General features: G+C 36.3%; 1 protein-coding gene across 12 annotated transcripts in view; it reads left to right on the forward strand.

Moving 5' to 3' along the window:
* LOC117177406 (glucose transporter type 1) overlaps positions 1–10,756 on the forward strand; it is a 583,769-nt gene that overhangs the window by 364,870 nt on the left and 208,143 nt on the right. For all 12 annotated transcript variants that reach the window (XM_033368061.1, XM_033368060.1, XM_033368059.1 and 9 more), the window contains 3 exons: positions 2,719–2,879; positions 9,463–9,822; positions 10,133–10,364. In XM_033368061.1, coding sequence (XP_033223952.1) covers positions 2,719–2,879; positions 9,463–9,822; positions 10,133–10,364 — 753 coding nt within the window. The remainder of the gene's footprint in view (positions 1–2,718; positions 2,880–9,462; positions 9,823–10,132; positions 10,365–10,756) is intronic.

Genomic DNA, 10,756 nt, shown 5'->3' on the forward strand with positions numbered 1-10,756 from the left:
AAAAATCTAAGAAGGCGCCAGAAATATTTTAAACGAATCAATAGAGAAATCCATGCTGAATTATTATGGTGCACTGAAATTGAAAAAGATGAGTTTTCCATAGAGAAATGGCCAATTAATGCATTGTTTATGGAATTTGTTTAAAGAAATCCTCTAAATTTATCATTTAATTTTTAATGTTGGTGCAATTATTTACAGGTGCCCGAATAATGAATTTGTTTATGAAAATTGTTTATTTTTTTAAATATATAATTTATCAACCAATTATGAATTTTGCTGGAATTATCCTGTTGTTCCCAATTAAGAAGACTGACATAGAAAAAAATGAATTTTTCCGTCCACAGATGCCCGAATTATGCGTTTGTTTGTTAATTTTTTTTTAAATCATAAAATTTATCAAATTTTCATGAATTTTGCTGAAATTTAATGAAGAAGCCAATTAAAAGCCTGATATCGAAAAAAAAGGATTTTTCCTTCGACAGATGTCCCAAAAATGCATTTGTTTATTATAAAGTTTTTTGAAAAAATCTTAAAATTAATCAAAAAGTTATGAATTTTCCTGCATTTATCATGAAGTTCCTAAGTTAAAAAGTTGAAATAGGAAAAAAACTAATCTTTATGTCGTCTAATACCTGATGAATGCATTTGTTTTTCTTGATTAGTTTTAAAAAATCATAAAATTGATTAAAAAATTATCAATTTTTCTGTAGGCATCATGAACCTCCTTATTAAAAAAGTTGACATAGAAAAAAAACTAATGTTTATTTTGAAAAATGCCTCAATAATGCATTTAATCCTTAAATCTGTTTTAAAAAATATTAAGATTAATCAACAAATTATGAATTTTGATAAAATTATCATAGAGTTCGTAATTTAAAAAAATTTTGACATCGAAATGAAATGAATTTTCCTATCGAAAAATGCGTGATTACTGCATTTGTTTATGAAATTTGTTTATAATATGAACAATTATAATGTTAAGACATTTTGTAAAATATAATATTGCTATAATATATTGTCAAAACATCATTTGTTTATAACAATTTTGTTTGTTTATTATCTAATATTGAAGTATCTTTAACTAATGTTACTTTATGCAAATTAGGCGATTTCAACCATTTTTCTGTTATTGACGAGCGCCGGGAACGTCAAGTAGAAAAAAATAGCTATTTTTTTCGTCAAATTTGTTTTATTATATAAAAATTGAAAACCTAATTCCAAAATCAGGCTCGACAACTCACTTGGAAATCTTATCAGCATTTTTTCAGTTTTTTTTGGTGCCTGAATTGGTCAATATTTGTGGGCTGTACATTATTTTGAACCAAAAACGTCATTTTTCCGATTGTGCCCCATACTCTTCTCTCTCTCTCTCTTCTAGTAAATCTGCAACCCTTTCTTTTCTCCTTTTTATCCCATACTTATTGTACACAGTTGCACGCCCTGCCCTTCTCCCTCTCCATGAACATCTTCCTCTAATCCATGCCTAAACCCTGTTACAATTCCCCAACTAGCCCTTCCTTTCCTCTTTACTCTGACCGTCACCTGGAACCTTCATCTATATCCCCTTGGTAACTTTGGCTCTACTCTATCCTATTCTTTTCTCTACCCACGACTCTGCCATTCCCACCATTTACAATTTCTGGATATACCTCCAGAAATGCACATTTTTCTTCTTCACCCCTTCTACGTTCCAGTACAGCGCCTTTACCACTGCTCTAACCTGATCCCCCCCCCCCCCTCCCAGGAAACAAATTCCCCTGCACTTCCTTCAACACCTTCTTCTCCTCGCCTCATACCTACATTTTCTTATCTACTTTTATTTTCCGATACCCTACCTTCGTCACCCTTCATTCACTCATCTCCTTCCTAGCCCTGTCGTTTAACATTTTCTACATATCCCTTTTCTTTTCGTCAAACCTTGATCGAGAAAAACCTTCTTATCTGTTGTCCTATTTTTTTCACATTATCCCCCAACTTTTCTCTTAGCTCTCCAATTCGACAACCGCCACTTCATTCTCCTTTCTCCCCTCTAGCCTTACTTTCCCTACCTTGCATTTAACCCACCCTATGCTCAGTTGCAACGATTCGATCCCCTCCCTTTCTTCCTCGTTCTTTAGCTTCAATCCTCTTATCACAATATTATTTCTCCTATCCGCCTTCTCTTTTCTCTCTATTCTTAACTCCATTGCCCTTATCTTTTCCCTATCCGCTCTCTCCTCCTTTTCATTCCTACTCTCTTAAACTTTCTCTACTATCATATTCTCTACCCTCTCCCAAATACCTTTCTTCTTGCCCTTCCTCCTGTCACCTACTTCTATTTTCCACCTGCCCTCCACCTTCTCAAGCCCTCTCTCCTAACATGCCCCAGCCAAAACCTCTGACCATAAACTACCCCGATCCCTTGCCAACCTACTCAATTTCCCTATTTAACTAAATACCACCCCACAACTACTCTGAAAATTAATTTTTACCTCCCTAATTTACCCCTCACAACCCTACTCACCTCATGGGCTTTCGCCCTCACCCTCCACTTACACCTTCCACACAAACTCCGTAAAATCTGCTCACGATCTCTCATCCCACACGTTCTCACTACTGCCACCAACTGGCAAGTCCCCCTTATTTTTTGTTATTAAGAATTATAAGACGGAATATGTATCTTCTCATAAAATAAGATGTTATGGGTGGAGATAAGTGTTTAATTTATTTCTTTTACAGAACATTGAGAGTTTCATGAAGGATGTATATAAGGCTAGGTATGGAGAAGATATGTCAGACAGTACTGTGAACATTCTATATTCTGTGGCAGTCAGTATATTTGCAATTGGTGGTATGCTTGGCGGTTTTAGTGGAGGAACGATTGCTAACAGATTTGGGAGGTTTGTACTCTTTTTAATCAAAAATAATTCATTTCTGTTCACAATTGTGTTAATAATTTATATATTCACTGAAAAAAACATAGTTGAGCCAACCATTTTTAGAATGTGCTTTGTTACAAATTTAGTTAGACTGGCTATAATATAATTGGGCTAACACAGTTTACCTAATTAACCTTTTCTATCAATGGTGGATGCACAAGAAGACTTTGTAATTATATTCCAGCAGCTTATGAAATAATTCCCTGCTATGACATATTTTTTTTTTTTTACTTTTTTAGTTATATATAGAAATTATTAAGCTGTTTTTATTTTGTAAGAAATATATATAACGACTGCTATCCTGAATTCAAATACACTGCAGTCCCGCAAGAAAAGTTTTCGTTATAGAGGACAAGGTGGTCCAAGGGGGCGAGAGAGTGACGTTGCTGGGTCAGCGGAACAACTCCACAACAACGTAGGAGTTTTTAAAAAAAGTGGGCAGTTTCCTCGGCGGTTAATCGTGTCGTCTGGTTCAGACATTTTCCGTCACTGGCAAAAATGACGCAGGACATTCGTTTACATTCGCTTACAAATCTTTGGACGAATAAGCAGTCCAAGTTCGAATTTAACAGCTTTTAAAATAATAAGTTGAATTGTTTTTTGTTCAATTAGGACACCATTCTCTTTATAATGCGTAGTTCGAAAATTTTTTGATTAAAAAAATTTCCATTTTAGATTTCTATTTTTAAGCTGACATTTTTAATTTAAATAAATTTAAAATGCAGACCTGAAGACTTTAACAACTAAAAACTAAAAGCATTTTAAGTGGAAAATATTTATAAAAAAAACATTTTTTATCTTTCATTGCTTATTAAAAAATTTAGCAGTTCTAAAAAAACTTCAAAAAGAATTTTAAAATAGAAAAAACTTAAAATAACTTCTAGATTTTTCAAGATTTTAAAATCAAATTTTAAAACTTTTCAATTATATTTTAGCTATTTGAAGTGAAAATAAGTTAGTTTCTAATTAACTAATTGTTCAATTTAAAAAAATTTCCAATTTGCAATGTTTCCAGCTTAAAATTCCTGAAAATAATAAAAAATTTTAAGTTCATTGATTTCTTCTTTAATTTGGAGCATTGAAATCACCATGAATTTCTTTTGCAAAAAAAATAGTTTCTATTTTAATATCTATCAACCATTCTTCATGGGCCAGTCAGCGAACGGTCGACATTAGTGCCTAGAAGACAAATGTTGAGAAATAAAGCGATATTGATATTTGTTTACTGTTAATGCCTGGGATGAAAGCCAGTATGTTTTCAACAGCAAAGTTCGCAAACGCAACAAATTGCGCGCTGTTAAAAGTTCTCGAAACCGTGTTTTTTTTTTTTAATATTGTAAACAAGATATGAACCTGCATGAAAAAAGTTATTATTAATAAATGAAGGATATTAAAAAGATTTACAATTTAAATGGTCGAACGTTAAGATTGGTTAATGTGATTACTTGGGAAAAAATAAAAAACGCCGAAATGAAAGACTTTTCAATTTTGGGCAAGAATGACCGCACGTCTTTTAAAATTTGTGAAAATATTTATTTCTGTAAGCTGAAACCTTGTGCAAAATCTAAGCTGAAAATAGTACATTTTCTGGCAGGAAATCTGTTTATTGTTCAGAGATTGTCTTTTCTTTTTAGATGCTGACTTAAAAAAAAAGTTTAAAGTCTTGAATTTTAATCCCCAACATCTGCAGTATGCAAAACAGTACTCAGATTTCTTTTTCGAAATGAAGTTGTTCAAAAAGGATTTAAGGTAGGTGTAATTTTAATAGTGGAGAGCTCACATTTTAAGAGAATGTAGATAAGACTTCAACTAATTACAACAACATTTTCTGAATTTTCATTTGTGAATTAAGTGTTTGCAATTGCGGTGAATTTACGGACAATATGCGACTCATGGAGCCACTCTATAGCAGGGGAAGCAACTCGCGCCTGGAAGGCGTTCGCTCTATAACTCAATTCGCTTCTTCGAAATGCGGCAGCTGCAAAAGTCTCGTAGACAAAGCAAGATATCGAGAGGTACTTTTTTAATTTGGGCTAACTTTTTGCGCTGTTAAAGTCAAATCAAAGTTGTGACAGAAATGTTTATAGGACACGGAAACCTTCGATACCATAGACATAAGATAGAGCTTGAAGAAAGTCCCCTCTGTCGTCTATGGGGAATGGATACTGAGACTTCTACTCACATCCTTTGTCCCTGTCCTTAGATTACGGGGAAACATGTGATACTCATAGGCAATTGCTGCATCTATGAGTCTGAAATATCAGCCAACAGCGTAGCTGCGGTACTGTCCCTAGGGAAAGAATTGTGAGGTCACACCTAAGGCTTATAAGGGGACGCAACTTTATTCGTTTTCTAAATTTTTTTGCATAAAACAAATGAAAAATATCAGTGCTGTTTCTACTGTATATGAACCAAATGTATATAATTTTTTGTCTAGGAAGCTTAAAATGTAAGGGCATTCTAATTATGTGCACTGATTGCACAATTGCTGAAGTTACTTTCCCATTTAATATGAACGGTATTTCAACGTTTTAACGTTTCTTCGGTCATGTTTAAAAAAATGTGTGGAGAACCAAAAAACTTTTCATTCTTTAAAGGCAGGTCGTACGTTTCGTGGAAATTTACTTCAGGGGGCACTCCCTATAGAGGCTTAAAAAATTCATTTCTTATTGCCTAAGTTTATAGTTTGTAACCTGTAGAACACGATGCAGTTAGTGATTTTCATCAATTCTCAAGAATAACGTCCCGCGAGCCTTCGAGCGGGACTCGCTTTTGTTTCGCTTGGAGTCATGATCCAACAAATTAGGTCCCGCCAATCCGAGGCTCAAAGACGTTCGACTTAGAGTTCCAATAATACCCCCACTATACTGGCTGCATTGTCGCGAACGAAACGCGAAACTAAGTACCTAAAATGATTGAAAAAAGTAGACGAGCAAAAATAGGGAGCATATGGGACGTACATGTAGGACATAGAGTTCAAACGGATCTCGGCCTGCATGCATATGGATATAGATGAAAGGATCCCTATAAACGGGTTTTCCTGGGTGACTTGAAAAGATGCCTTAAACCAGGCGCTCCTGTTATCCATGATTGTAGTATGATAGAAGGGTGAAACAACCTAGCTAACACGGGCCTTCTGGATCCCTTGGTTTAGCTCTCTTCCGGACCGATCTCCAGTTTTTGGAATCGGTATAGGAGTGACCTGCGGCCCGCACATCAACCAAAAATAGCCCTTCGTTGGTATGGTGGCCTACGAACGGATATCAGTTGTGTGTCTAGCTCAATGCGACCCCCCCCCCCCAAGACATGGGTATAAAGTAATCGTGCCCGTGGTACTCTGGCACCTTGGGGTTACGAAGGTGTCCGAACGTCCTCTCGGGGACAACGGACGACCTCTCCCATTAATTAGTCTTATCCCTGAATGCGGGGCTCTGTAGGAGCGGACCTTTTATTTCCCTAGCTCGATGCTCACTATAGAGCAGTTTGAGCATTTTAGAAAGGCTACTTGGAGGGTGCTCGAAAGAAAGATTCAGGACCTCCTTCTGTAGGAAAGACTGCATCCTGGCGAATCGTCAGGAACGATAGGCCTTAGGAAGAGGACACAACGGTAGAAGGACTTTTAGATGTGGGATTGATAATCAGCGCAAAAAGTTGGCCTGAATAAAAAAAAATTAGCGTCTCGATATCTAACTCTGTTCACAAGATTTTTGCAGCTGCAGGATTTTGAAAACGCTAATTAAATTCGAGCACGAATGCTCTCAGCCTTAAAAATTACGCCTATAGAAATTTTTATAAAAAATTATCTTTTTACTAATTATCATGGAGCCATTACCTTTTTTTGTTTATTCATTCAAAACTCATAGCTGTGCATGTGCTGAAAAAGCGATTTTATAAAAATAAAATCAACGATTTTTTTTATTGGTTTATAAGAAAACACCGCCTTTTTCTTCTGTCAACCTTTTTTAACCATCTTTATTTCGAAAAATACCTGAGCACTGTTTTGGATACTGCACATGTTGAGGATTGAAATTCTAGATTTTAATTGGTTGGAAAATTTTTTTTTAAAAGCACAGCACCTGAAAAAACAGACAATCTCTGAACAATAAACAGATCTCCTGTCAGCGTATTTACTATTTTAAGCTAAAACTTTTCACAGACTTTCACATCACAAAAGCAGTTATTTATACAGACTTTGAAGGATGTGTCTGCATTATTGGAAAAATTGGAAAGTGCTCAATTTATTCGGTTTTCAATTTTTTCCAAACAAGCAAATTAACCAATCGTGTAAAAAACTACGAATTTTGCCGGCGTTTCATGAACTTCAATTTTCACGGAACATCCGCAAAATTCGTGGTTTTTTACATGATTGGTACCCGAAATATATTTCTTTATTAAAATGAATCATCGTGAAAGAATTAAATCTATTATTGAGTTAACCAATCTCAACGTTCGACATCTCAAATTGTTCGTATCGTGGTTTGTGAGACGGCTCGTCTGAGAAAAATACTTGAAAAAGAAATTCGGGTTCCCTTGTATTTGCTGAAGCGCCCATTGACGAAATCTCAATCGTTTTTGAAAATCATTGCTATGAAGTTCGTGATGCAGTGACATATGAAAGGGGTAATATTTATTACGTTTTAATGTTTTAATACCCTCAAAACACTGCTTTGAGTTATTCCGGATTCACGGCTTAGTTGTCGAGTACTAACATGTGGGCCATGAGTGGCTGCGGCTAATATCGTGATTTCGTTATTAACTCCAGCAGTAATAGTTTTTCGACTATTTCTTTTTCCGCTTGTACACTAACGTCAGTGGTGAATTTCTTGACCACTCGGTTAAAAGAAGCTCTCGACCGTACACTATCCGGAAAACGTTGAGCATAAAGAGTGACAGCATGCTCAATATTTCTGCCACATTCTCCATAAATGAGAATAATTTTAATTTTCTCTTATGCTGCTGAAACCTTCATTGTAAAAGTAATGAGGTGAAGTGAGGAGGAAATACAACGACGCCTGATTAAAAGGAAATGAACGTAAGTAGCACAACTAAACCATCATGATCCAAGAATCTAAGAAATTATCTATGTTATGGGACTTGGTTCCAACGATATAAAGAGTTGACAAACGTTGAAGATTTGCCAGGCAGGGGTAAGACGCGTGTTATCACGAAAAAGGAGGATAAGATGATTATTAAGCTTCTTGATAATCACCCTACTAATAATTTGCGGTGAGTCCAAAAGGTTTTGTCGAGAAGGCTACAGACGATACAACGCCGTTTGTGATCTGTTAGTTATGCATAGAGGAGCGCGGTGCGACTGGTCGAACGTAATTTTGACAGATGAGTCATCGTTTTGGACATGGGTTCGTACACCATATGCGTGGTCCGTATACAGTCTACCATTCGTTCGACGTAGTGTTATGCATCCAGTCATGGTCCATGTGTGGAGTTGCTTCTACAAGCTGGGTTTTGGCGTAATGCATTTGTTCACTGGCAACCTAAACTCCGAAAGGATGCTTAAAATATATCAGACGGCTTTGATAAAGTCTACAGACAAATAGTTCGGGTAAGGAAACACAGAACTGGCCCTCACAATCTCCAGATGCAAATCCCATAGAAAATGTGTGCCTACAATGAAGCAGAAGCGTCGAAGAAAGCATGGTCGGAAACAGGCCGAAAGTTTGGCGGAGAGTATGACTCGACGCTGCCAAGCTATAATGGACAGTCATGGGGATTGAACGCCATTATTATTTAAAAGTATCACAGTTCTATACAAACCGACAATTTGGCTTCTTTATCGTTCGCTTGGAAGTACATTCCTTGAATAATTTTGAAAAGCGAATCGAAATTATATTAAAAATAAAACTTATGTATTTTTTCATGAAGAATCTCAATTTGCTTTTCTGCCTCGAAAATAAAAAGTTTTTATTGAGGACAATTTTCCCGTTATATGTTTCAAGACAAAAGAATCACTATGTATATTTTTGGTTTGTTCCACCGTGAAGTTTTATCAACGAATCGAAATGAAATTGAAATGAAGGTATATAAATAGAGGCGTTACTGATTGAAATTAGTAACCATTTTAATTGATTTAAATTAGGAGAATATCATGAGCTATAGGAGATATGGGCTTCATCTTTTTCAGTTTGTGAAAAAAATCAAGAAAACTTCTGGTGACATTACGCATTGAGTGCCCCTCCCCCCATTTTCCACGGTTTGTCACGTTTGACAAGAACACTCTCGCCCTATTCCTCGGTTTGTAACATCATATGAGTGAACGCTTCTTTTTGTATTATGTACTTTTGAGAAGTAGTAACCCGTAAAACATACTGATGATGCATACTAGCTAACTGTGTCTTATCTAAATTTTCAGCATTCATAGTGAATTATATCAGTAATGCAAATAATTTTCAGGTCAATTTTCTGAGAAAAGTTTCAGTTATACAAAATTGTAAACTCAATCTATCCTTTCTACGTGAAATTAGTGAATTAAAGCGAACTTCACTGTAACAGTAACGCAGAGTACTAAAGTATGTATTTTTTGCAGAAAAGGAGGCTTATTGCTAAACAACGTGCTGGGCGTCGTGGGGGCATGTCTCATGGGCTTCACAAAAATTGCCCATTCGTATGAAATGCTGTTCTTTGGACGGTTTATCATAGGTGTGAATTGTGGTTTGAACACATCGTTGGTTCCAATGTACATATCGGAGATAGCGCCATTGAACCTAAGGGGCGGCCTAGGCACGGTGAACCAGCTCGCTGTTACGGTGGGCCTCCTAGTTTCCCAAGTGCTGGGTATTGAACAAATCCTTGGTACAAATGATGGCTGGCCTGTTCTCTTAGGGCTGGCTGTTTGTCCTGCCATTTTACAGCTAGTTCTCTTGCCAATTTGCCCGGAATCTCCAAGGTAGGACTTTTCCTGATATAATACACTTACTCTTAAGCATTACTAAACTTTTCAGTGCTTCACAGAAACAGTGTAAGTAGCTTATACTGATTCAGTATACCAACTATAGGAACCACTTCTCTATTCACACTCCACTACCGTTTTCTCGTTTTCTGAAGTTCTTACTTTACTGTTTAACTGTACATAAATTTTACTTCAGATATTCACAGTAGTAGATTCCCATTTTTCAGGAATCAACTCGAATGTCTTTAAATAATTAAGATCGGTGTTTGAAAATTTGGAATTGGCATACTCTGGATTACTTTTTCAGATATTTACTTATCACCAAGCAATGGGAAGAAGAGGCACGAAAAGCCTTGAGAAGGTTACGAGCAAGTAACCAAGTAGAAGAAGATATTGAAGAAATGAGAGCAGAAGAAAGGGCTCAACAAGCGGAGTCCACCATTTCAATGACGGAGTTAATATGCAGTCCAACATTAAGGGCACCTCTTGTCATTGGAGTTGTAATGCAGCTTTCACAACAACTTTCGGGTATCAACGCTGTAAGTTATTATAGTAACACCATTCTATATATTTGTGTGTATGCGTGTGTCGAAGGAAGGGGGCTTACTCTGAAAAGTGAGATTTTTCAGGGTGAGCCGATAGATGCAAAGTATAGCGGCATCGTAGACGCGGCTCAGGGACGGCGTATAGTTGAGACGCAGAGATATTGTGGTGACTGGTGGAATGTGTTTCACAAGATCTCGAGCTGTAGAACGATAACCCGATTTCTCGTGTACCTAACAACTCAATTATTAGCAGTAATAACACTGAGAATTTTTTCTATGTTTTCATCAAAAAGAGCCACTCAAAAACTATCGAAAGGTGTAAAAACATCGATTTCGATTTTTTTAAAGTAAGCCCCCTTTCTTCAGCGCACGTCACACATTCACAC

The sequence above is a fragment of the Belonocnema kinseyi genome, chromosome 7 (genome assembly GCF_010883055.1).
Source record: "Belonocnema kinseyi isolate 2016_QV_RU_SX_M_011 chromosome 7, B_treatae_v1, whole genome shotgun sequence".
NCBI classification, from domain to species: Eukaryota; Metazoa; Arthropoda; class Insecta; order Hymenoptera; family Cynipidae; genus Belonocnema; species Belonocnema kinseyi.